The sequence below is a fragment of the Mytilus galloprovincialis genome, chromosome 6 (assembly GCF_965363235.1).
Source record: "Mytilus galloprovincialis chromosome 6, xbMytGall1.hap1.1, whole genome shotgun sequence".
Taxonomy (NCBI): Eukaryota; Metazoa; Mollusca; class Bivalvia; order Mytilida; family Mytilidae; genus Mytilus; species Mytilus galloprovincialis.
In genome coordinates, this window is record NC_134843.1 from 83441397 (window position 1) to 83468881 (window position 27485).

General features: G+C 32.0%; 1 protein-coding gene across 4 annotated transcripts in view; it reads left to right on the forward strand.

Annotated features, from left to right (window-relative positions):
* The window catches only part of LOC143080528 (A disintegrin and metalloproteinase with thrombospondin motifs 16-like), a 77380-nt gene extending 50097 nt beyond the window's left edge, over positions 1 to 27283 (forward strand). For 2 of the 4 annotated variants that reach the window (XM_076256407.1, XM_076256405.1), the window contains exons 4-24: positions 3250 to 3394; positions 4865 to 5067; positions 6200 to 6283; positions 6980 to 7139; positions 7684 to 7789; positions 9262 to 9399; positions 10113 to 10266; positions 10739 to 10834; positions 11180 to 11328; positions 11688 to 11751; positions 12259 to 12370; positions 12629 to 12756; positions 13448 to 13571; positions 14516 to 14760; positions 15216 to 15357; positions 17562 to 17688; positions 18714 to 18921; positions 19153 to 19350; positions 20068 to 20274; positions 25677 to 25830; positions 26523 to 27283. In XM_076256407.1, coding sequence (XP_076112522.1) covers positions 3250 to 3394; positions 4865 to 5067; positions 6200 to 6283; positions 6980 to 7139; positions 7684 to 7789; positions 9262 to 9399; positions 10113 to 10266; positions 10739 to 10834; positions 11180 to 11328; positions 11688 to 11751; positions 12259 to 12370; positions 12629 to 12756; positions 13448 to 13571; positions 14516 to 14760; positions 15216 to 15357; positions 17562 to 17688; positions 18714 to 18921; positions 19153 to 19350; positions 20068 to 20274; positions 25677 to 25830; positions 26523 to 26650 — 3072 coding nt within the window. In that variant the 3' untranslated portion in view covers positions 26651 to 27283. Of the gene's footprint in view, positions 1 to 3249; positions 3395 to 4864; positions 5068 to 6199; positions 6284 to 6979; positions 7140 to 7683; positions 7790 to 8430; positions 8474 to 9261; positions 9400 to 10112; positions 10267 to 10738; positions 10835 to 11179; positions 11329 to 11687; positions 11752 to 12258; positions 12371 to 12628; positions 12757 to 13447; positions 13572 to 14515; positions 14761 to 15215; positions 15358 to 17561; positions 17689 to 18713; positions 18922 to 19152; positions 19351 to 20067; positions 20275 to 25676; positions 25831 to 26522 lie in introns of all 4 variants that reach the window. The other 2 variants (XM_076256406.1, XM_076256408.1) reach the window with 2 other exon arrangements.
* The last annotated feature ends 202 nt before the right edge of the window (positions 27284 to 27485 follow it).

The following is a 27485-nucleotide window of genomic DNA, read 5'->3' on the forward strand; positions in this document are numbered from 1 at the left end:
AAGGAAGACATGCTTAATATTGTAGAATAAATAGAATAAAAACCTTTAGATCTACAGAAATATCAAATTATTTAAATGATGATAAACAAAGAATACAATGGTAACTTTAAAGACTAAGTTTTTTGTGTTGATAATACTCTCTCTTGGATAATTCTTGTCAGATTTTTATTAAACTTAAATCATAGATTAATATCAGCAATGTCTCGGAGAAGTTTAGAAATCAGTGCAGAGGAACAATTTTTTATGTCCCTGCTGTCATTGAGAGGCATAAAGAGGTACCCTTGTTCGTCTGTAAGCACAATGCCTCAAAATTAGTTTCCATTCTCAAGCTTTAGTTTGCCTCAACAAAATTTTATGAAATTTATACACAATGCTTATTATCATAAAACACAGATCCAGTTTGAATTTGGGTTGCATCATTTTTACTGTCCCTTATAAATGGAAATTGTGTTTGCTTCAGTTCTTTAATTTAAGTTTGCCTCAACTAAATGTTATGAAACTTGTAAACTTTGATTATTACCACATAACTCAGAGCAAGCTTGAATATGGGTGGAAATATCAAATATATTGTAAACTACCGACTAAATTATGCAAATAAGGAAAGATAGAGAAGTTCAAGATGCTGTACAATTATATTAAATTTCTTCATGTGTTGTTCATTCTTTATTTAACAGGTCCATGTTTTAGAAATATACTATTGTACAATTATATTAAATTAACTCCATCTCTTGTCCAGTCTTACTGAACCAGTCCCTGTTTAAGAAATGCCCTGTAAGCTGCAGATTTTACTATTATTACTACTTTAGTTTTGAAGTGTCATTATACCATGATGTATGACTTTACTATCTTCCTTTGAAATAGTTTACAACAATAAATTTACATTAATAAGGTATAGAAGTATAATATTTCTACAAAGATTGGGAAATAGAGTATGATAAAAGAGGTTCTATGTACTTCTTGTTAGATCTCTCATGTGTATAAGTTGTGGTGATTCAGTCATTACTCCTCGGCATGCGTTTTGAAATACATGTATATTCATGAGAACTTGTGTTTTTTTTTTCTCAGTGTTAGATGTAAATATAATGTAACACACAATATTTGCTTTGAAGTAAAAAAAAAAAATCAGATATTGCAGGTTTTTTGAAATACATGTTTAAGTTATATTTATGAGATTTTTTGGTTTTTTCTCAATGGTAGATGTAAAATGTAATGAAATGCACAAAATTTGCTTTGAAGTAAAAAAAAATCAGATATTGCATGTTTTTTTGAAATACATAATTATATATTTGCATTTATGAGAATTTTTGGGGTTTTTTTTTCGATGGTAGATGTAAAATGTAATGAAATGCACAAAATTTGCTTTGAAGTAAAAAAAAATCAGATATTGCATGTTTTTTTGAAATACATAATTATATATTTGCATTTATGAGAATTTTTGGGGTTTTTTTTTTCGATGGTAGATGTAAAATGTAATGTAATGCACAAAATTTGCTTTGAAGTAAAACTTTTTTGTCTTTTAAACTGTCTTTACTCCTACACTATTGTGGATGTAACTTGACCACATACTCTATCTTATGAGTGCATATATTCTTCTTAATCTGAGATGCACTTTTTCAGTATTTAAACTGTTCAGTGCAAAGGTCATTTTCATAAATATTAAGTCATGTTAGTTCCTTTGAATTCAATGTATAACCTATGTTCAATTATACTTGTAAAATTTTTTAAGATTTTGTATGTTAAGAACCCTGTATCCTTTATCATAAATAAGATAATAAATTATCTAAAAAGTTGTTATATAATGATAGAAAGGAAGTAGAAACAACTTCAAAAACCATCAAATATGAAAGAGATATTTATAGAAAAAAATGGTTTTGTATTTTACATTGCTAAGATTTATGACTTTAAATGTGTTGAAGAGTATAACCTTGGAAGCAATTTTTTTGAATGACAAAATCTTTATGAGTCAATGTTTATTTAATGGATATGTCACACATAACATGTACTTGTAGAATTAACAAAAAATCAAGAGAATTTTGTAGATAGTGTTAATTTATAGAAAGGAGGGGGGGTGGGGGGTCGGATGGGTCCTGATCCCGAAATTCCAGGCTTAAAAACATGAAATCCAGACGTCCTGAAGATAAAGAAATTTAAATCCAGAAATTTCCCAAATCCCATTAGGATCAATCCCTAAATCTCTAGCTTTAAAACATCTGATCCTGGAGTCCCAATAAAGGTATACCCCCTCTTCATACAATCCTTGCTGCATTGGAGATAACTTTAGTTTCATTATGCTGAACCACTCAGTGTTACTCATGGCTCTCATTATTTCCTTCTGTCATTCCATCATTTGAAAATCAAACATAATTATTAGGACTTTTTATTATGATGTTCGGGTTTCATTAGGATTGAACTTTTTAGCAAAATAACTGCATTTGAACTTAGAAGAAAAATTTCAAGAATTTTTTTCTCAAGCCTTTATTTTTGTAATGCCTGCTGAACTAAAGCTGAAATTTGACACATACCACCGCATTTTTGTGTCTGTCCCAAGTCAGGAGCCTCTGGCCTTTGTTAGTCTTGTATTATTTTTAATTTTAGTTTCTTGTGTACAATTTGGAGTTTAGTATGGCGTTCATTATCACTGAACTAGTATATGTATTTGTTTTGGGGCCAGCTGAAGGACGCCTCCCGGTGCAAGAATTTCTCGCTGTATTGAAGACCTGTTGGTGACTTTCTGCTGTTTTCTGTTTTATATGGCTGGGTTGTTGTCTCTTTGAAACATTCCCCATTTCCATGCTCAGTTTACATTCTTTTAGTTAATACTGATAATTTACAGGTCATCGTTTTCATTTGGGCTGTTGGACATTAAATATCTTTTTATGTTGAGTGGAGACAAATATTTCATCACACTTTTCCAAGGAACTACTGAATATCATTACTAATTGATTGACCAGCAGCTTAAAAGCTATAAAGATAGGCATTTTTGTATGAAATCATGCAACTTTGTGTTGTTTTTGTGGAAGAAAATTAGCTAGGGTTATTTTTATTATCTCCAGCAAGAAAAAATGACCTTTTTTTGGAAATTAGGTTCTGATTGAAAGTTTCCAGTGAGGCAAGGAAGGGTTAGCAGATATGGATTTTTCTACTGTCAAATAAAAAAAAAGCCCATTAAGATTTAAAAATGCATGGGAAAATTTGTGAATACCCAGTACATTGCTACTTATACTTATATGTTTTGTACATTTTTTTCAGCGAGGTATCATTAGAACAGCAGATGAAGATTACATCATAGAACCTCATAAAAGTCATAAGGTCAAAGGTCAAGGCCAGCCACATAAAATGTATAAAAGATCATCATTAAACCAGAAACAGTATTACGACAGCAGGTCCAGTAGACGTAGGTACATTGTTTCAATATTTGACAATTTATTTTAACAGTATAACAGCTACTAGAAATCATACATTTATTTAAAATTAACAATACATGTAATAAGTTGAAAAATGTGGAAAAGGCTGATTAAACATAAAAAATCGTTTCGTATTATTGGTATAAGCAAAATGAAAGAAACTCTTTATGTTCTCATTATTCATCTTCATAAATGCTGAAAAGTCAAATACCCAGCAGCTAAGGGGAGATAAGTCAAATACCCAGCAGCTAAGGGGAGATAAGTCAAATACCCAGCAGCTAAGGGGAGATAAGTCAAATACCCAGCAGCTAGGGAGAGATAAGTCAAATACCCAGCAGCTAAGGAGAGATAAGTTTCAGGGACCAGAAAAGTCAAATACCCAGCAGCTAAGGGGAGAAAAGTGAATACCCAGCAGCTAAGGGAGGATAAGTCAAATACCCAGCAGCTAAGGGGAGATAAGTCAAATACCCAGCAGCTAAGGAGAGATAAGTTTCAGGGACCAGAAAAGTCAAATACCCAGCAGCTAAGGGGAGAAAATTCAAATACCCAGCAGCTAAGGGGAGAAAACTCAAATACCCAGCAGCTAAGGGGAGAAAACTCAAATACCCAGCAGCTAAGGAGAGATAAGTCAAATACCCAGCAGCTAAGGAGAGATAAGTCAAATACCCAGCAGGTAAGGGGAGATAAGTCAAATACCCAGCAGCTAAGGAGAGATAAGTCAAATACCCAGCAGCTAAGGAGAGATAAGTTTCAGGGACCAGAAAAGTCAAATACCCAGCAGCTAAGGGGAGATAAGTAAAATACCCAGCAGCTAAAAGGAGATAAGTCAAATACCCAGCAGCTAAGGAGAGATACGTCAAATACCCAGCAGCTAAGGAGAGATAAGTCAAATACCCAGCAGCTAAGGGCAGATAAGTCAAATACCAAGCAGCTAAGGAGAGATAAGTCAAATACCCATCAGCTAAGGAGAGATAAGTCAAATACCCAGCAGCTAAGGAGAGATAAGTCAAATACCCAGCAGCTAAGGAGAGATAAGTCAAATACCCAGCAGCCAAGGAGAGATAAGTCAAATACCCAGCAGCTAAGGGGAGATAAGTCAAATATCCAGCAGCTAAGGGGAGATAAGTCAAATACCCAGCAGCCAAGGAGAGATAAGTCAAATACCCAGCAGCCAAGGAGAGATAAGTCAAATACCCAGCAGCCAAGGAGAGATAAGTCAAATACCCAGCAGATAAGGGGAGATAAGTCAAATACCCAGCAGCTAAGGAGAGATAAGTCAAATACCCAGCAGCTAAGGAGAGATAAGTTTCAGGGACCAGAAAACCTCAAAATAAAACCTTGCAAATAGTTATGACTTGAAAAGCCCAAAATCTAAACTCTGCAAAAATGAACCACCTTTTTACATTTTGTATCTCAATGCAATTATACCAAATACAATGCATTGTTGAAATATTTTTCAGATAAAGACAATTTATATTCATCTGAATCAAATCATGATAGCAGCATTAATAAAAGATCATTAAAGTCAGATAATAACAGACATAAACGGAAAGATCCCCTAGCAGACAGGACCGTTGAAACATTAGTTGTAGCTGATAAAAACTTGTACCAAAAACATGGAGACCAAAATATAACAACATATACACTCACTTTGTTCAATATGGTGAGTAAAGTAACATTGATTTGGGAAAGTCAAGGAAACATAATAGGTCTGCCCTATACCTGTATCACTCTGATCAGCTCTTCATATTATTGCAACTTATTTATAGTGGATTGGGAAACAACTTATTGCAACTTAATCCTTTTCCACTATACTGGTGTGAATTCTGCCTTGTATCGGCAGTAGCCTGCTCTTTTTTTACAAAGGTGTCTTTTACATTCAAGAGATATTGCTCTCTTAACAGGGTTAGCCATTTATCATCCCCTTACAACGAACTATTGTGATCTAATGTTGATAAGTTTGATCAAAACTTGCATCATCCTCTTTTGCTATGCTAATAAAATCAAGAAATAACTATTGTTAACAAAATAACAATTTTGCATGGACTTCATGTGTACAGAGTAAGCACGTTTTAAATGTTCAAAGAATTACAAATTTTCTGAAGGAATGACACAGACCTACTAAAACAATGAATTTAAATATCCACGAAAATTGTTACCCACAAATAAATGAATTCACAGTATAAGATTTTGCATCATATTGATATTTCAAAATACTCACTCCAAGTCACAAAATGAAGCATTCCAGTGTGAGATGAATACAGGGAGTATAAATATGCAGAATTTTGATGATCAGTACATAGTAGCTATAGTTATCAACATCAATAAATAGAAGTAATCCAAACTTTCAGATAATAGGATAATAAATACAACAATTACTACTTTTTTGTTATAATTGCTTCGCACCGTTTGTGATTTTTTTGTGTGCGTTTATTTTATACAATATATTTTATTTTTTATTCCCTCTATATATACATCCTTGCATTATTTAAAAGGGAAGTAAGATAATTCTATAATATAAAGTCCATCAGATTTTGTCTATACAAATTAGATTTTAAACCTACTGTGTTTTACACTAGATTCAGATCATTACCCTAAGCCTTCGAACAGGGTTAGATAGTACATGTAATAACAATATGGTTGTGAGTTCATCTGTACTTGTTAAAAAGAAGGGAAATCAATTTCCTGAATGTTGATATTGTCAGAACAGTTCTCACCAAACAAATTACAATGCTTATATCTTATTTAGAATTAATATATTCACTATGAACTTTGTTATGTATTGTTTTTTCTAGGTTGCTGAGTTATTTAGAGATAGGAGTCTTGGTAATAAAGTCAGTATAGTGTTAGTGGGACTCATTATTCTGGAGGGAGATGAGGTAAAAAGACTTACTATACAGAATGGTTTTTTCTCATTGTTGAAGTCTGTACAGTACCCTATATTTGGTCTGCAGTATTCAGCATTTTTATGTACCCTTTTTGTTATATTTTGGCTTGGTTATTAACTGCATTATTACATATATACAAGTTTCAAATTTATCATTATAAAAATAAGTATTATACTTCTTAAATTTTAGTTTTATACTTAAATCACCCAACAGCCTGTGATATACCTGTCACTATATCCCAGGCTGTTGAGTGATCTTGGTATGAATTAGAATATAAGATCTGTATGTATGTATTAATGTTGTTATTATAATGACCAGGCTATTTTTAACTCTTCTGCCTTCAAACCACTATCGCATTTAAAGAGTTCAACAGATGTACTACATGACTATTTTTTTAAAAGATAATTATGAATATCATCCAGAAATGTGTAGGTAATGCCACAAAAACTATTTGATACAGTTCTTATTTCTATTTGTCTGCCATAACAAAACTTTTTAGGCAAACACATTCAAATTCACTGTTTAAAATATGTTTGGCACCACTGTCCAAAAGTGATTAACAGGAACCTAAATAGTGATATGTTCTATATTTCAATTTGACAAACTTTGCTCAGATGTATCTTTTTTTCTAATTAATGCATTTTGTAATTGCTTGTCAAGAAAAAACATTTATTGTATATTTTCCAGCCAGGATTAACTATTGGGTATCATGCAGACAAGACACTGAACAGTTTTTGTTCCTGGCAAGCCGTACTGGAGGGAGACAGGGGCAGACAACATGACCATGCTATACTAATGACAGGGATGGATCTGTGTTCATATAAAAACTCACCATGTGATACTCTAGGTAAGATACTGTATTGTCTGGTGTTCTATAGAGGTAAGTTACCCTGCTATTTTGATTTTAAGATAGGTAGGTGACCATTCTATATTTTATATTCATATAAAGGAGTGCTCATGATTATTATTACTTATACTAGGTTATCATTTCATGTTTTGGAAATTAAGAGAAAAATGATTTTATATTGAAACAGAAGGACCCTGGGCTTATGTTAAAACTTAATGTTTAAGATATTCCAGTTGAGTCAAAACTTCTGTGTTTTGAAATAGAGTTATCTCCCTTATCATAAGCAAAGTAAATTAGAGCTGAAATGTATGATGTTTTATTAATGAAGAAAACATTTTGTAGTACTTGTATTTACTATTAACATAACTAATTCTGAATGAATCCTTTTGAATTATATTAAAATTTATAGAAAAGGATTGAATGGGTTAAAACGAATGAGACAGCAACTGAGCAACATAAATGGTCACCATAAAGTCTATAATGATAATCACCAGTTCGATTTGCCAAACTAACAACCTGTTTTAATATATATTGATATCTGTAGGGTTTGCACCAATAGAAGGCATGTGTAACCGAGTGAGAAGTTGTACCATCAATGAAGATACAGGTCTAACTACAGCCTTTACTATAGCTCATGAGATGGGACACAAGTAAGTAGATACAGGTGTGACAACAGCCTTTACTATAGCTCATGAGAAGGGACACAAGTAAGTAGATACAGGTCTGACTACAGCCTTTACTATAGCTCATGAGATGGGACATAAGTAAGTATATACAGGTCTGACTACAGCCTTTACTATAGCTCATGAGATGGGACACAAGTAAGTAAATACAGGTCTTACTACAGCCTTTACTATAGCTCATGAGAAGGGACACAAGTAAGTAGATACAGGTCTGACTACAGCCTTTACTATAGCTCATGAGATGGGGCACAAGTAAGTAGATACAGGTGTGACAACAGCCTTTACTATAGCTCATGAGAAGGGACACAAGTAAGTAGATACAGGTCTGACTACAGCCTTTACTATAGCTCATGAGATGGGACATAAGTAAGTATATACAGGTCTGACTACAGCCTTTACTATAGCTCATGAGATGAGACACAAGTAAGTAGATAAAGGTCTGACTACAGCCTTTACTATAGCTCATGAGATGGGACATAAGTAAGTATATACAGGTCTGACTACAGCCTTTACTATAGCTCATGAGATGGGACACAAGTAAGTATATACAGGTCTGACTACAGCCTTTACTATAGCTCATGAGATGGGACATAAGTAAGTATATACAGGTCTGACTACAGCCTTTACTATAGCTCATGAGATGGGACACAAGTAAGTATATACAGGTCTGACTACAGCCTTTACTATAGCTCATGAGATGGGACACAAGTAAGTATATACAGGTCTGACTACAGCCTTTACTATAGCTCATGAGATGGGACACAAGTAAGTAGATACAGGTCTGACGAAAGCCTTTATTAAAGCACATGAGATGGGGCACAAGTAAGTGATAAACATGTTCTCCATACAGCACAAAATGTGTCATGATATATGACTTATTTTGAGAATTGTCCCTTGTATTGAAAGGGTGAAGGGGTCATTTATGACCTGATATAATACTGTAAATTCAGAAATTATTGCGATGTTTTTATTATTGCGAAAAATGCGACAGGGTTATGATTGCAATAATTAAAACTGGCATTTTTTGTATATGAATCAAACAGGATTTTACTGAATATCACAAAAATTAAAATCGTGTTTTAGTCTCAAATGAAAAAATCGCAATAATGAATGCATGCAATAATTTCTGAATTTACAGTATGGCAATCCCTACATATTAAAAGATGTACATCCAAAAGTGATAAAGATATAATTAATTTACAGTAGTATATGTAGTATTGAAACTTTCTTAGATAGTGTTAATGAATGTAGATAAAAGATGATGTTGGGTAAACATCAATTACAGTAACCCATTAATACAAAACACCAAAAATACATATGAATAACATAATCTTTACAATCATTAATATAACAGGTATTTATACAAGCCCTTAACAACCTAAAACTCAATTTAAAGTTTTTATTCTAAAAATTTATGAAGTTTCATATAATTTTTTCAGTTTTGGAATGTTCCATGATGGAGAGGGTAACTACTGTTCCCAGTCTGCTGGTAAATTGATGTCACCTACCCTTGTTAGTAAAGATGGATTGTTCCAATGGTCAATATGTAGTAAAGCCTATCTTATGAGATTCTTGAAGTAAGTTAACATCATAAATCTTTTAAATGTTAATAATTATCTCCCCTGAAACTGTATTGACTCATTTTAAAAATGTTAATAACTGATTGTTAAACAGACTGTGACTTATATTTAAAACTTAAATTAGTTCCATAAAAATTGTACTTACAGAGCTGTTGAAATTTATTGATATGACAAGTTTTAAGCAAATTTGTGAATTCATATGAACAAAAGGAGATGTGGGGTAAATGTCAACACGACAGCAACCCAATGCCCCACAAGCAATAGCCTTACAGATGAAAATATGGTTACATATTTATGTATGATGTGTACCAGTTAATTTATATAGTATTTATAAAGGATTTTCTAAATCGGTGCTCTGTGTTTTATGATTATATTACAATTGCACTGCAGCAGCTAATCCAATGATTATGATTATGAAAATGATTGCTGTAAAATAAGATAATTAAGAAATGTTTTTGATTGATACTGTGAAAATTGTGGCATGATAGTTTTTTCATAAAACTTAAAAATGGTATTTTGAACTTTTGCAGAATTTTTTGTTTACATGTTTTCCTGAAGTGACAGGAATCTCACATTTTTGTCCATTTTTCAACAATCGCAATAACAAATGAACACACAAGTTTATTTATAGTACATACAACAGAACCCTAAGAAATCATTCAAGCTTAAAATGCGTTCTTAAATCAAAATGAAAATCTTTATTGTTTTAGTACACCACAAGCACAGTGTTTGTCTAACCATTCTAAGAATGTAGCAGAGTTATCTTTTCCTGACAAGTTACCAGGAGAGTTGTATGATGCTGATATGCAGTGTAAATGGCAGTTTGGTGATAAAGCCAAGCTTTGTGGATATGATTTTGGAAAGGTTTGTTGTCATAGAGTGATTTGTCTTATTGAAATATTCTGTTAACTACAATGACACACCAAACCAACAAGAAATATAACCCAAAGACCGCTATATAGAGGGCAACATACAGTCTTCAGCGAACTCTACATACTGTCTTCTCCTGAAATAGGTTGAGTCTCTCAAAGTAAAATCATTCATTAAATAGTACTAATGGTACCAGTTTGATATGCCATATCAACTGAAAGTAAGAATACAAACTAGTGCAAAGTATTATAAGATTAAGGGTTTTTCCTTAAAAGTCTGCACCAAAGCTGTTTTGTAAGAACTTATTTAAATTATAAGAAACATTGCTTCATAATAGAAGGAAAAAAGTTAAACCGTTACCAATAACTTCAGTAGACTGGCTACTCTGAGGATTTGAGTGCCAAACATTGATTAAAATTCAACAATTAGTTTTTCTTACTAGTAAAATTTGAATTTATAATTTCAGGACATCTGTAAGTCACTATGGTGTTTCAGAGGAAGACAAAGATGTGAGACAAAGTTTTTACCAGCTGCAGAGGGAACATCTTGTGGTCATGGTAGGGTAGGTAGGCAATATTTGTTATTTTACTCTTTTTTTTAAGTCGGGTTGTGATCTGTTAGGTCTTGTTTATAATCACTTGGCATATCTTATCAATGGCTTTAAGACTGGTAAATGTTACTTCTTTTTGAGGCACATAAGAAGTAAATGACAAACACATTGGTCAGAGCAATTCCTCTTGGAATTCATTTTCTGTTGTTTTAAAGTAAATTATGACAGTTGCAAGATCTCTTTAAATACCAAAGGTAAGACAAATTAATAATAAATAATCTAATATAAGGTACTTGTTTTTATATAACTATATAACTTTTCATATAGAATGTGAAGTATACTCCTGTTTCTTTTCAGTGGTGTCGCCAAGGTGCATGTGTAAAGTTTGGACAGCATGGTCCTAGTCCTGTAGATGGTGGGTGGTCCGAGTGGTCAGTATGGTCAGAATGTTCTCGTTCTTGTGGTGGTGGTGTTACGAAGAGAGAGAGACAATGTAACAAACCATTGTAAGTATGTTATTTTCCATATTTAAGTACATCAAGTAAATTTGAGAATCGCAAAATTAAATCTCCTTGAAATGGGCTACAAAGGGCTAATCACAAAATAAAGAATCTGTGAATATAAGTTGGTGTACAGTATTGTCTTTATGTCTTGTAAAATAAAGGATTTCTAAAGGATAAGCTAGCTGTACATCAATACAATAGTGATCAGCTTCTTAATGATTATGTTTAATTTGTGTGAGGTTAACAAGATTTAAACAATATCTTAATTTTGACGGTAATAGAAAATGATATAACAAACTACATAAAATGTAATAGATATATACCAAATCCTTATATTTTTATGATTTTGATATTTGTTTCAGACCTCAGTATGGTGGTATGCCCTGTCAGGGAGATGATAAAGTTTACAAAATGTGTAATGTAAAGGTAAGTATTGGTTTGAATGGTTACATAGATCTTATTGTTACTATTTTTATAATTCTTTAACATGTACAAGAGTTGACGGCACCCTTTATAATAGGACAGGGTAGAATTTGATCTTAATCCAAAATCCAGAGACAATTAACACAAATTCCAGAATGCCTGTAAAAATATTGTGTCTATAAAAAAAAAAGATGTGGTATGATTACCAATAAGACAACTGTCCACAAGAGACCAAAATGACACATATCATATCTGCTCCCACATCAGGATATAATTCAGTCCAGAATTCCCAAATTACGGATAATTTAACTAGCCATTTATGAATTCTTCCCAATAGCCAAATCCTGACTGTTGGTAAAAAGTCCTTTGACCCCTAAGAGTACAATTTCTGAGAGTCAACTCAAGAACTTTGTTTTAATGAAGCAGCATTTACCTAAAATGCTGATTATTTATCTGCACTATATTTTGAGTGTTTGAATAATATTTGATGGATTATTTTGTATATTATAGGTGTGTCCTGATGGGGATGGGGATTTTTATGATGTACAGTGTACATCTTACAACAAAGAACCTTACAGAGGATGGTACCTCAAATGGAAACCTAATCATAAACTTTATGACTGTAAGTTAAATTATAAACTGATAAAGAATTATTTTTATTTTTTTTAACATTTTTTCAAACCTCTTTCTAGATGAAAATAATATTAAGAAATAATCATAGGTTTTTGTTTGAAATCAGAAAAAAAGTGGGACTGTGAAAGAGATATTAGGTATTTTTTGTATGGCCTTAGGATTTTTTTCAAGAATTACATCTGTTCACATTACATTTTATTAAGGTTACATTTTCTAGTATTTAAAAGTTATTCTGGTGTATTTTCAGTTAATGAACCATGTATTCTGCATTGCTATGCTGAGACCTACAGTTATGTGTTCAATATCAAACATACTGCTGTTGATGGTATGAAGTGTATGGACAAAAACAACCTTTGTATAAATGGTGTGTGCAAGGTACGCATGAAACATAACCATCTAAAAAGTTTATTTCATCATATCAAAATAAAGATAATGTTAATTAATAGAATGACAACAGAAGTTATCTCAATAACTGAAAAATTAAAAATAGACATTTAAGAAGTAACTTTTTGGTCATGAATGATGAACATATGATCTGCCCATTGGTCAGGTTGTTGTGTATTTGAAACATTCCCCATTTCAATTCTAAATTTTATCCAGCAGATATATTTTTAACTTATGGCAAATATTCAACTTGGATTTGACAACCAGCGCTTGCTTTACTTATCAAATAAGTTGGGTTTTTTTTATGTGTAAAGCCTCTGTTTAAAAATGCAATGTTGAACATCATAGATTATTGTGAATTCAGCCATTATTGTAATAATTCAGTCAATGCAAAAAATATGGACTTTATAGCACATGTACATGTAGTAATATTCATTTGTTCTAGGTGGTTTTTCATTGTGTTTATTAACTACATTTTGCAAATGGTTCCTTAAGTTTTAAAAAAAACAAATACACACAATTAATTCAAAAATATGTATTATACAGTAATTGGTGTAAGGGAGATAATAACATTTTTGTTTTAAGCTTCAAATTGCTATTTTTGGTCCCTCCTAATTTATCTTATGATCTTTCTGAAGTGTGTATTGGCAATAACATAATCACCTTTTTAATTATTATTCAGCCAATAGGATGTGACTGGATTGTTGGTTCTAATGCCTCTAATGACATTTGTGGAGTCTGTAGGGGAGATAACTCTACTTGTAGAATATTAAGTGGTGAATATACAGAACAACCTAAATTAAACAGTAAGTAAAGGTTATCATATGTGCATGCTACCTTGTTTTAGAAGTAAAATATTAGATGGAATATACATGAAGGCTAATATTAAAAGCAGTTAAATTCAATTATTACATTGGTTGCAATGAATTACATTAATTGATTTCCCAAATTTTAAATCAAAACCGATAATTTCACATGTGAAATAAACATGGTTATTTCACTCTCTGACGTCATACAACAATAGGCGTTGTCAAGACGTCGATAGCGGCGGATCAAAACATATTGTGAATGCGTAGAAAGAAGATATAGTTCCTTACATGTTTTACATTAATTTCTTTTAAAAAAAAGCCATTTGCCAATGTAATATAAAGAATAACTAATTAAAAAATTCAAATATCGAAAAATATTCAACTCGTGACCGAACAACACTGATAATTAACTCATGCGCTATGCGCATTCGTGAATTAATGTGTTGTTCGGTCACTTGTTGAATATTTTTCTCTATTTGAATTCTTGGATTAGTTATTCCATAAATCCTTTCTGCAGAATTCAATGATACAGTGTTTAGTCTGTGTCAATAATATAATACAGCTTTGAAATTTTGAAGGAATGGCAAAAAAACAATTTTATAAAAAAATACTTTCCTCCCTTATTAGTATGGTAAGTAGATCAATATATATGTATATTATGAACAAAGAATTAACTTATTATTTGTAAAATGTTATATTTTTAAAAACTGTAGCAATAAGCGCCAACAAACCAAACACAATTATTTTATTTTTTAAAAAGTTCAGATAAAAACTTGACTTTAAAGAGAATATGCTGTTTGATTATTATTGGTTTGTCTATTTGTTATATCAAATATGCTTGATTTTGTTTCGGTAGAATATTGATTGATTGATTGTTGGTTGCTTAACTTCCAGTGTTTAGGTATAATAATGTTTATTTCTCTCAATTTAATATTTTTCAGCATATTTCCCGATAGCTGTATTACCAAAGACAGCTAGATCTATAAAAATTAAAGAAAATGCCTTATCATCAAACTATCTGTCGATACGTGATATATTTGGTAAATATTTACTGAATGGTGAACATCGTGTTGCTTGGCCTGGTGAATATAAGATAGGAGGAGCTAAGTTTTACTACAGTCGACCATACAATGAACCAGAGACACTGACATGTGATGGACCACTAACAGAAGACTTAGTTTTAGAGGTAAAACATTTTACAGGAATTGCAAAGATCTTTCACTCCTGAATATTTGTGTAATAGTGTTGTAAGAAGCTGATGCTGTGTAGTGTATTGAATCATCTGTATAGAAGGTACCGATTCAAAGAAACAGCATATGCATCAAATTTGGACTTTTAAAATGTTTTATGCAGTTGGCTATTTAATTTTTTCTACATTAAGTGTATACTCATCTCCTTGTTTTTTTATAGACCAAATGAATTATTAACATAAAACAGAACACTTTTTTAACTTGATCTCATTTTATGGACAGTTTCAGCATGAGAATTTAAATGTTTTCATATTTTCAAAATAAATATCTTGGATTCTGCAGTAATTCAAAGCTATATAGGTAAAAAAGAAAAAAACACAATTCATGATATCTGCCTCAAGTTTCATTACATTGTATGATCAATTTACAATGTGTATATTTAATTTTTTAGATTCTAGTACAAGACAAAAATCCTGGAATCAGTTATGAATATGCATTACCTATAGATCAACATGAGAAGTTAACCACAAGAAGATCTGATATGTATTCCTGGAGTATATCTGTAACAGCATGTTCAGAGCCATGTGCAGGAGGTAGGAAGCTTTTTTGGTTCTTGAATAAGTCTTCATAAAAATTGGAATCTCTACCTTAAGTACCAGTAAGAGAAGTGGCTCACATATATGAAAATTCTTAAAAAAAACATTCTCATTTTTAGCTCACCTGGCCCGAAGGGCCAAGTGAGCTTTTCCAATCACTTTGCGTCCGGCGTCCGTCGTCGTCGTCGTCGTCCGTCGTCTGTCGTCCGTCGTCGTTAACTTTTACAAAAATCTTCTCCTCTGAAACTACTGGGCCAAATTGAACCAAACTTGGCCACAATCATCATTGGGGTATCTAGTTTAAAAAATGTGTGGCGTGACCCGGTCAACCAACCAAGATGGCCGCCACGGCTAAAAATAGAACATAGGGGTAAAATGCAGTTTTTGGCTTATAACTCAAAAACCAAAGCATTTAGAGGAAATCTGATGTGGGGTAAAAAGGTTTATCAGGTCAAGATCTATCTGCCCTGAAATTTTCAGATGAATCGGTCAACCTGTTGTTGGGTTGCTGCCCCTGAATTGGTAATTTTGAGGAAATTTTGCCGTTTTTGGTTATTATCTTGAATATTATTATAGATAGAGATAAACTGTAAACAGCAATAATGTTCAGCAAAGTTAGATTTACAAATAAGTCAACATGACCGGAATGGTCAGTTGACCCCTTTAGGAGTTATTGCCCTTTATAGTCAATTTTTAACCATTTTTCGTAAATCTTAGTTATCTTTTACAAAAATCTTCTCCTCTGAAACTACTGGGCCAAATTAATTCAAACTTAACCACAATCATCTTTGAGGTACCTTGTTTGAAAAATGTGTCCGATGACCTGGCCATCCAACCAAGATGGCCACCACGGCTAAAAATAGAACAGGGGTAAAATGTAGTTTTTTGCTTATAACTCTGAAACCAAATCATTTAGAGGAAATCTGACAAGGAGTTAAATTGTTAATCAAGTCAATATATATCTGCCCTGAAATATTCAAATGAATTGGACAACCGGTTGTTGGGTTGCTGCCCTCCAATTGGTAATTTTTAAAGAAATTTTGCTGTTTTTGGTTATTATCTTGAATACTATTATAGATAGCGATAAACTGTAAACAGCGATAATGTTCATCAAAGTAAGATCTACAAATAAGTCCACATGACCTAAATGGTCAATTGACCCCTTAAGGAGTTATTGCCCTTTATAGTCAATTTTTAACAATTTTCATTAATTTGGTAAATTTATGTAATTTTTACCAAATATTTTTCTCTGTTACTAATGGGCAAAGTTCATTATAGATATAATTGTAAGAAGCAAGAATGTTCAGTAAAGTTAGAACTTCAAACACATCACCATCACCAAAATACAATTTTGTCATGAATCCATTTGTGACTCCTTTGTTTAATATGCACATAGACCAAGGTGAGCGACACAGGCTCTTTAGAGCCTCTAGTTTCATTGGTTGTTATTGTAGTTAATTGTCATGTGTGATTGTTTTTTTTTATTGTAAGTACTACACAATTGTGTTTACCCATAGTAATTGAAAATCTTTTAGGCCATTTATGTCTTGTTTGGTTTTGTTAAATTTTGAGCTTAATTTTTCCCCTACTCCTTTATATTGTAAGAACAAAACTGTCAAAAAATACATCTATGTTTTTAACTATTTGCAATGTATATGTTGTGTACAAGTTGTAATGTTGTACAAATTATAATTTGTACAGATTTTTTGTACAAGTAATCAGTGTTGACCTGCTGAACACAAATGGATGATGCAAGCAAACAGTCTTTTGTTTCGCATATTTCTGTCATATTTTCACAACTTCATGATACAGACTTAAACTGAGCATTGATACAAAACCATTATAAGACCACACAAAGATTTTGTATGAATATGAATATGGTATAAGGAAAAAAATAAAATTATAATTTAAACCATATCCTCATTTCCAGTTTGAAGACAAGGAGAATAGCATTAAATGTTAGTTTGAAGAATATGTGTTTAAATTTAAAACAATACACTGGTTCATATTATAAGATAAACCTGTATCACCTGTTGCAAGAAGGTAGGTGTCAAAAAACTTATAACTTGTACAAAAACCCTGTACAAATTATAATTTGTACAAACTTACATCTTGTACACAACATATATAAATCTAAGATATAAAGCATAATTTTTATGGCTGTTTACTCACCTAATGCATTTAACAATATATATTTATAGGTAGTAAAACAGTGTCAGCTTTTTGTCGTAGAAACCATTATGAAGAAGTAGATCCAGCGTACTGTGATTCTAAATCCAAACCAGAGACTGGAATCTTCTCATGTAACCAGAATCCTTGTCCTCCTAGGTCAGTATCCAATGATACAGGGACCCAGTAAAATAAGGTCATACTATTTAAGACAATATTACTCCTTTGTCCAGTTTTATCGATGTGATAAAGTGTATTGAATATTTGTTGGTTTAACTTCTGGGACAATGTTTAGCATAATGGTCTAAATTCTGACCATATCAGGTAAAAGAGAAATATTTTGCCTATTGGTCTTGTAAAACAGGATTTATTAAAGGCTGTATTCTAACATTCTTCTCCTTTATTGGTTAGATAATTTTCTCATTAGCAATTAAACCACTTTTGCAATTAAAAGTTAAAAAATAAATTGAGAATGGAAATGAGGAATATTTCAAAGAGCTTACTTCAATTCAAGTCTTGATAGCTGGTAGCTTAACAAAGGACTTATATGGTATATTCAGTTTTATCATTGTCTTAAAAAAATTACATGAAAAAAAAAGAATGTTCAGGAGCTCTGTTATCTGCTCTATGGTTGGGTTGTTGTCTCTTTGACACATTCCCCATTTCCATTTTCAATTTTATATCAGTATAGTACAAGAAAGATACCTAAATGTAAAGTTTTAGATATCATCATATTTTTCTATTAAATTTACTAGTAAAAGAAAACAAAAACTCCCAAAAATGTAACTTGAAGCATTACATATACAAAGACAAAAAAGGTGTGGTATGATTGCTTATGAGACAACTCTCCACCAAGGATCAAATGACATAGAAGTTTAACAACTATAGGTTGCAATTCAGCCTTCAACAATGTCTGCCTATAACTGTTAGGTTATGGATTCTCATATGGAATATTTCCATGTTTCAGAATCTAATGCATTTTGGGTCATATCTTTAAAAGCGTATACCAAAACGTTGTGATTTGTTTGAAAGATTCTAAACAAATGAAATTCAAGCAACAAAGTAACGTTCTTTTCATTTTGGTGTACGAACAATGATGTTACCCATAATTCTTTATGTTCCGATGAAGCAAATGACCCAAGAATCTCATATTAGTATAAATACGTTTATGTGTACATTTTAAGATGGGTGCCAGAAGGATGGAGAGAGTGTACCAAGAAATGTGGAGGAGGTAAACAGAAGAGAAAGATCATGTGTCGACAGAAACATTCAATGTCAATAGATAAAGCTGTCAAAAGAAAGTTCTGTAGAAATCTACCTAAACCAATTAAAAAGAGGCCTTGCAACAGTCATGCATGTCCTCCTAGATGGTTTAAAGGCAAATGGTCAAAGGTAACAGAACATTTTTATCTTTTCATTGAACTTTTATACCAATATACTTGCCTTTCATCTGCAAGTCTCATCACTGATGCTTAAGTAAAAAAATGTCAAATAAAGTATGAAGTTGAAGAGCTTTGAGGACTTATTATTAAAAATATTAGTTCAATAGGAGAGTATGATTCAAGTGTTTTTTACTACACAGAGATTACTGTATATCATGACATTGCACCCTTTTTGTTTCAGTGTTCTGTGAGTTGTGGAGAGGGTTTTTGGTCAAGGAAGGTGGTCTGTAAAAGTAAACGGGTCAAAGGGGTTAGAGGTAACAACATAATAGCAGACGACAGTTGTCGTGGCAACAAACCTAACATTACAGAATCCTGTAAGAAAGAAGAATGTCCACCAGAGGATCATTTTGAATGGCATCTGTCACCATGGGGACCAGTAAGTATGGTGTCCAGTTCATGACCATTTTCAAATTCAGAATATAGTACACTAATGCCCTTTCATTCATTTTTTAAATTTCATTTACATTCAGGTTGCTTTTTCTGATATACAGACTTTGAAATTTCAGCTTTTTGCAGCAATTTCAAATCTGTTTGTGCTTTTTGCTTTGACAAAATTATCTAGTTCAAAAAGGTCATCAAAGTATAGATCCTATAATGGTATTTTATTAGTCAGTCTTTCAATTTGTTGTATAACTATTGAGGGATAAAAATAACTGCTGTTTTAAGATCCCCTATATTACTCTTGCGAAGGACAAATGGAAAAATATTAAAACATAGGTTGAATTTAAACTTTCAACATTAGATCCATTGCCTTTATGATATTTTATTGACAAAAGGTCTTTTATAGTTCGAGAGTAAAGCTTGAAAGAAGGAGACTCAATTTTAGACAAGATTCTAATTAAGAGATTCTGAAATCAATATTTAACAGAATTTCAATGGGTTATTTTTTGGCATACAGCAAAAATTAGAAACACATACACACATCCTAATTTGATAATGCTCAGAATTTCATCTTAGCCATTGCCTAGGATAGTCTACTATAGGCTTTTTATGCATTGCTTATGGCATACTTCATTTGCAGTTATATTAGATTGTACAGTGCTTGCTTCACTAATTTTCCTTTTTTGAATCATGCCATTATGCCTTTTAACAGTGTTCTCAAACCTGTGGAGACGGTTCAAGATCACGGTACCTGAGATGCAATCAGATCATTGGTGATAAAGTTCAGGAGTTGTCCAGTAACAGGATGTGCTTTGGCTTAGACAAACCTGACGTTGCCATGGTAGAATCATGCCACCTTATGCCATGTCCTGCAGCTTATGTCTGGTTGCCACAGTGGCACACAAGACCATGGTCACAGGTCTGCTTTTTGTATTGTTGTTTTTGATATAGTCATGCATTATTAGGTGATTGTTCAAGTCTTTTATGATCTTTTTTAAAACATACTGTGGATTCATTACTGTTTGTTGGATACCAATTTTCATGGGTTTAGTGGGTACAGGTAAACCACAAATTTAAATGTTCAACAGAATGCAAATTTCTTTAAAGTTGTGTCCAAACTTTGGCAGAACCACAAAATCACATATTCACTAAATTACAAGGTTTCTGTAATCCACGAAAATTGGTACCAACGAAAATAAATGAATCCACAGTAAGTTATGTTCATGTATGAAGTGTAAACAATATGGAATATTGACCACAAATAATGCTCATTCTTTCAACCTATAAGCATTGCTTTTCCATACAGTGTAGACTTTCCATTCGGTAAAGCTCATACTGCTTATTATGTGCTAGTTATGTTTTAGCATGCTTTTTAACCCAGCTGGGATTATAGTTCATTTGTATGTAATAAACACATTTTTGTTGTATTACATGTTCAAATCCATTTTAAAAATGTTATAGAAAAAAATTGTCTTGAGGTTTTGTGAATATTGTATTTGATAGTTGCCTAATTATCTTTACATGTCATTACTTATATGGGTGTTTTTAAATAAAAGCGTGAATTTCAGACCTAAAAGAATGGAAAATCAACTTGTCTAAAATTTTATTTCAAGAGATTTTTTGAATACCTTTATTATAGACCTGTTTGTAAACAAAAAGTGCAATCTTAAATACTCTTTAAAATGATATTATTTCATAATTTTGGTACTGTTCATAGGGGGACATTTGTCCACTACGAAACTGCTTCTAAACACACATCTTACTGCAATTTTTAAATGTCTCCTATAGACATTCCAGTTTGTTTTACTTTATATACTAGAAAGATCTCATTCTTTTCTGAATTGGAGAACCATTTTTAATCGATAAAGATTAGACAGTACTTCACATATGAAGGTACAACTCATGTTACGTAGTGGACATTTTGATGCGTTTCATAGTTGACAAAACCGTTTCGTAGTGAACAAAAAGTTTCGTAGTTGACATCAACCTTATTCTATATTAATGAAAACATACCTAAAATTACAAGAAACTAACCCTTGTTATTTGTTTTGCACGAATATAATTGAAACCAGATGCTCTGCAGGGTGCAGCTTTATACGACCGCAGAGGTTGAACCCTGAACGGTTGGGGCAAGTATGGACACAACATTCAAGCTGGATACAGCTCTAAATTTGGATTGTGATTAAATAGTTGACACAGCATAGGTTTCTGACACAGAATGAATGTGGTCTAATGAACTTAAATTTTTTTTTTGCCTTTGAGCAATTCACTATGCTGTTGAATATTAATCCTTTCAAAAAAATGTTTGAAGAAATTTTCTTTTTATTATGAAATCTGAAATGAGAAAAATTTACCCCCCCCCCCCCCCATTTTGTTTTCACATCCCCCTTTCCCTTTTTCCAAAACTGATCTCAATTCAAATTTCTAATGGAGTTTGCAACAATAACTACTCATTTAGATACATCATAAAATATTAAAATGTAACAAAAGGTGCTTGTTATCACTGAATGGTAAAGATTGTTTTAATTTATCAGTTGGTAGTAAAAGTGAATATACATTGTATAAAACAATGATTTAAGTTGACTCAACTACTATTCTGGACAAAGAAAGCTAACTCCAATCAATTGAAAATTTCTTGCTATTGCACAATATTGTGCAATTAGATATTTCTGGCTATTGCGCAATACTGTGCAATTGAAAATATTTGCTATTGCACAATACTGTGCAATTTAAGATTTCTTGCTATTGCGCAATACTAAGCAATTGAAAATTTCTTGCTATTGCACAATACTGTGCAATAGAAGATTTCTTGCTATTGCTGAATACTGTGCACTTGAAAATTTCTTGCTATTGCACAATACTTAATATATTAATTTTGGACCCCAATTTGGACCAACTTGAAAACTGGGCCAATAATCAAAAATCTAAGTACATTTTTAGATTCAACATATTAAAGAACCCCAAGGATTCAATTTTTGTTAAAATCAAACTAAGTTTAATTTTGGACCCTTTGGACCTTAATGTAGACCAATTTGAAAACGGGACCAAAAATTAAGAATCTACATACAGTTAGATTTAGCATATCAAAGAACCCCAATTATTCAATTTTTGATGAAATCAAACTAAGTTCAATTTTGGACCCTTTGGGCCCCTTATTCCTAAACTGTTGGGACCAAAACTCCCACAATCAAACCCAACATTCCTTTTATGGTCATAAACCTTGTGTTTAAATTTCATAGATTTCTATTTACTTATACTTAAGTTATGGTGCAAAAACCAAGAATAATGCATATTTGGGCCCCTTTTTGGCCCCTTATGCCTAAACTGTTGGGACCTCAACTCCCCAAATCAATCCCAACCTTCCTTTTGTGGTCATAAACCTTGTGTTTAAATTTCACTGATTTCTATTTACTTATACTAAATTTATTGTGCAAAAACCAAGAATAATGCTTATTTGGGCCCTTTTTTGGCCCTAATTCCTAAACTGTTGGAACCAAAACTCCCAAAATCAATCCCAACCTTCCTTTTGTGGTCATACATGTAAACCTTGTGTCAAAATTTCATAGATTTCTATTCACTTAAACTAAAGTTATAGTGTGAAAACCAAGAAAATGCTTATTTGGGCCCTTTTTGGCCCCTAATTCCTAAAATGTTGGGACCAAAACTCCTAAAATCAATCCCAACCTTCCTTTTGTGGTCATAAACCTTGTGTCAAAATTTCATCTATTTCTATTCACTTTTACTAAAGTTAGAGTGCGAAAAACTAAAAGTATTCGGATGAAGACGACGACGCCAACATGATAGCAATATACGACGAAATTAAAATTTTTGCGGTCGTAAAAAAGAGTAAAAAAAAGACTGCATGGTAGTGGTAGTGTTCACTACGAAATGTTTTCTCCCATACTTGTATGGTAGGTGACCGTTTCGTAGTGGACATATTCACATGTTTTATTTTTTTTCCCACAATCCCTATATTGCAATAGTAACAAGACTGATTGTATTCCTCAAAGCACGTATTAAGCTGTACACTGATATTTTTTTCATAATCTAAAAACCAGATACTGAAGGAGATTTGACCGTTTCACAGTGGACATTAACAAAAATACGGTATGACTCTCACACGCGCAAAATTTCAAACACACAATTTTACACCAGTACTCTCCTTCCTTGATGGGTGCATTTTACATAGACAAATAAAATCGTATAATATAATCAAAATGAGGATGTTAATTTGATGTATGCTTTTTTGTGCTTCTTCGTTACATTTGTTGTTTTTATAGTGATTAAGATGATAACACAATGTTGACTGCTGTACCCCTATTTTTGACATTTTTAACTATTGTGTCTGTGTGTTTTGTTCACGCATCGGTGACAATATAATGGAATTTGATGCAACTGTCATACAAGTGAGAGGTTTAGCTAGCTATAAAACCAGGTCAATCCACCATTTTTTACATTTGAAAATGCCTGTACCAAGTCAGGAATATGACAGTTCTTGTCCATTCGTTTTTGATGTGTTTTGTTATTTGATTTTGCCATGTGATTATGGACTTTCCGAATTGATTTTCCTCTGAGTTCAGTATTTTTGTGATTTTACTTTTTTCTCAGTGGTCCATATGATGTGCTCAATTTTTTTACCAACAATTTAACTGCCGTTATAAAAGCATCACTTCTTTTGTAGGACCCTAATGTTTATATCTCTTGCAAAAAAAATTACATTGATTTTATAAAACTGTTTATTGGCAAAGTTTAATGACTTCGTTTTGTAGTTGACATTTTGTTAGGGACACAACCTTATTAAATTAAAAATCCTTTTCAAAAGCTGTTTATTAAAATATGTTGGCTCTAATCATACTTTTAAATTATTAAAGAACTTATATTAAGTAAAAATAACATTTATTTCTACCTTTTTTACAATATTTTAGAGTATGAATGTTGAACAGGCGGTCGAGGGACATGCCATTTTGGTTATTTTGGACCATTCAGGAATCAATATCTTATCAATTTAATTAGACTGTTTCTTTGCTTAAAATGTTAAATCTAATTCAATGTACTGACGGCACAAAAATTTACTTACAAAGATTAAACACATTTTTTTTTAAAGTGGCTGGGACAAGAATTCAAGATTTTATTGAAAAACGCCCATATATGTTTTGATATTACTAAGTTACAAAGTTAAAAGAACCCTCTTATTGCTCCAGTTTTCTGATATGTGGGATTTAAAAGATCAGATAAAGGAAGTGATTAGAGGTTTGATTTTAATCAGACTGAGGGCAGATATACATGCATGGCATCATTAGAAGGTGATTTGAAATCATTACTTCAATAAAACTTTGCATTATCTTTAAATGACAATCTTTAATTTAATGAAAGGCAACAATTATGATTATTATTTAGTTGATCACAATTTTTCAAAAAAAAGCTCCTCATGTTGTAAGAATCAACTTATGGTTTGCCTCAATACTTAATTGGTTAAACTTAGTTCAAATTCAATTATGAAGTAATTTTACATTCATTCTTAGGTTTTAACAGAATGAAAGAAAACAACCGTGTCTTAATAGTGCCACTCATAGAAAACACAATTTTTGACAAATCACCAGAAAGAATATTTTAAATATTGCCAACTAAATCATATCTAGAAAAACATATTCTACTGCTGTATCAAGTATAATATTTAATTTTTTTAAGTTAAGGATATTAAATGTCCTGACAAATTTCACTTTTTTTAAATTTGAAATTTAGCTGTCTTTAATTGATAATTATTGTACACTTCATCTGGTTTGATTCTGCTGTTGAATCCATATTTACTATATACTGAAGCAAATATTTTCAAGAGATGTAGTTGTTAAAGTAATGCCCAGTCAGGTGAGAATAAAACGGTACAACAAAATTACTGAACTCCAAGGCAAATTCAAAAATTGGAAGTCCATAAAAACTGACAAAATCAAACGCTTTTAATCAACATACCAAGGGAATAAACAACTGTCATATTCCTTATTTGGTACAGGTATTTCTGAAGAAAATTGTGGGTTAAACCTGGTTGTATAGCTGGCTTAACCTGACACATGTATGACAGTTGTTTATAGAATAATTGAATAATATAATACATGGTTTGAATTCTTGTTTGCATTTCTTCAATTTTTTATTGCAATTAAACAGCAAGTGTTTATGATATTGATGGAAAGGAAATTTTTAAAGTGGCTTCTATATTTTCTTTCTTCATTGGGAAGTTGGAAAGTAATTATTACTACCAGAAGTAAGCTATATTTTCCATCGAAAAAACTTATCTTAAGTATATTTCATTGTTTATGATTTTTTTAGTGTTCAGTTACTTGTGGAGAAGGAGAACAGAGACGTCAGGTTCGTTGTTTGAACATAAGAAATGAAGATGCTTCTGGATGTGAAATAGATAAACGACCTTCAGCCTCTCAAACTTGTAAACTACAACCATGTAAACAGAAAGAAGTTTATCGTAGTATGTATATTAATGGTTTAATACTCACAAATCTATACTGCAGAAAGTTTTCTTTTCTTTTAGAAGGGAGTGGGGAAAGTTGGTGTCTGTTCTCTAACTTCAGTTTGCCTCCACCAAATAGTTTGAAACTTATACACAATGCTTGTTAACACAAAACACAGATTACATCTGAATTTGGGTGGCTTCACTTTTACATTTCTAGAGTCATGGCTCCTAACAGATGGAAAAGTTTCTGAATTTTTTGATTCCATCCTCTTACTTTAGTTCGCCTCAACCAAATGTTTTATATGAAAAGTATACACAATGCTTATAAACACAAAATTCAGATCAAGTTTAAATTTTCATTGCATCACTTTGACCTTTCTAGAGTTATGCCCCTTTACAAATGGAAAAATTGACCAATTTTTCATTTCCATTCTCAATCTTAAGTTTGCCTCAACTAAATGTTATGAAACTTACAATGTTTATTACCACAAAACTCAGATCATTGTATAGCATCACTTTAACCATTATTTATTAATGTCCCTTTATAACATTATGTGCAAGGTCTGGCATCATCTGTATCTCATGGACACATTCCATATTTATTTATGCTCATTTCAACCAGATGACACTTTAGTATCTACAGGTTATTTGAGTCTTAGAAAATATGAAATAAACATGAAAGTTAGTTTTTCCTGCTGTATTTTCAGGTCCAGTTTGTGAAGATAAATATCCTTGGTGTCATCTGGTACGAGAACATAATGTGTGTCGTCATCATTTTTATGGGAGTAATTGTTGTAAAACTTGTCATGGAATAGCAGTCAAATATCGTACATAATGTTTGTCAACATCATCTCTATGGCAGTAGCTGTTGTAAGACTTGTCCTGAAATACTTGTCTAGTTAAATACATAATTAGTGTTGACATCGGGTATGAGAACGCAAAATGTGTGACCATATAATTTCTATGGGAGTAATTGTGTTAAAAACTTTTCCTGGAAATCATATCCAGATAAAAACATAACCAGTGTTGGCATGGGGTACAAGAACACACAATGTGTGTCAACATAACATGTATTCGAGTAACTGTGTTGAAACTTGTCATGAAATTTCTGTCATGTTCCGTACATTATATTTGTTGAATAATTCCTATAGCAGTTACTGTTGTAAAACCTTATCAGGGCAAAGCTGTCAGATATAATGCATAATGTGCTGCAACATCATTTCATTGAAAGTAACTGTTGTAAAAATAACTTATCATGGAATAATATCATCATCAAGTATCATATACTAAGTGTATCAGTATCATTTCTGTAACACTAATTCTAGTTAAGTATCATTTGTCCAATTATATTTACATTGTGGCCTATGATCTCATGGGCCTCTTCAATTTATTACATGATGATGTAGTAATCTCACTAATTAACCTCATTTTGTAGTAAATGTGATTGTACGTTTTGGTAAAGATTGTTTTTTATGTGTTATATGTACTTTGCTTAGGTCCATTTAATTGAAAGTTTTCATTCATTCATGGTGAAATATTAAACAAGGCCACATTTGAATATGCAAATGATTTTAGGTACCCCTGCTTCTTTTCATTTAAGAAGCACTTGAAATCTGTTTTTTTTTTAACTTATTTATTAAGGATTTATACTGGAATTTGAATTTTCACTT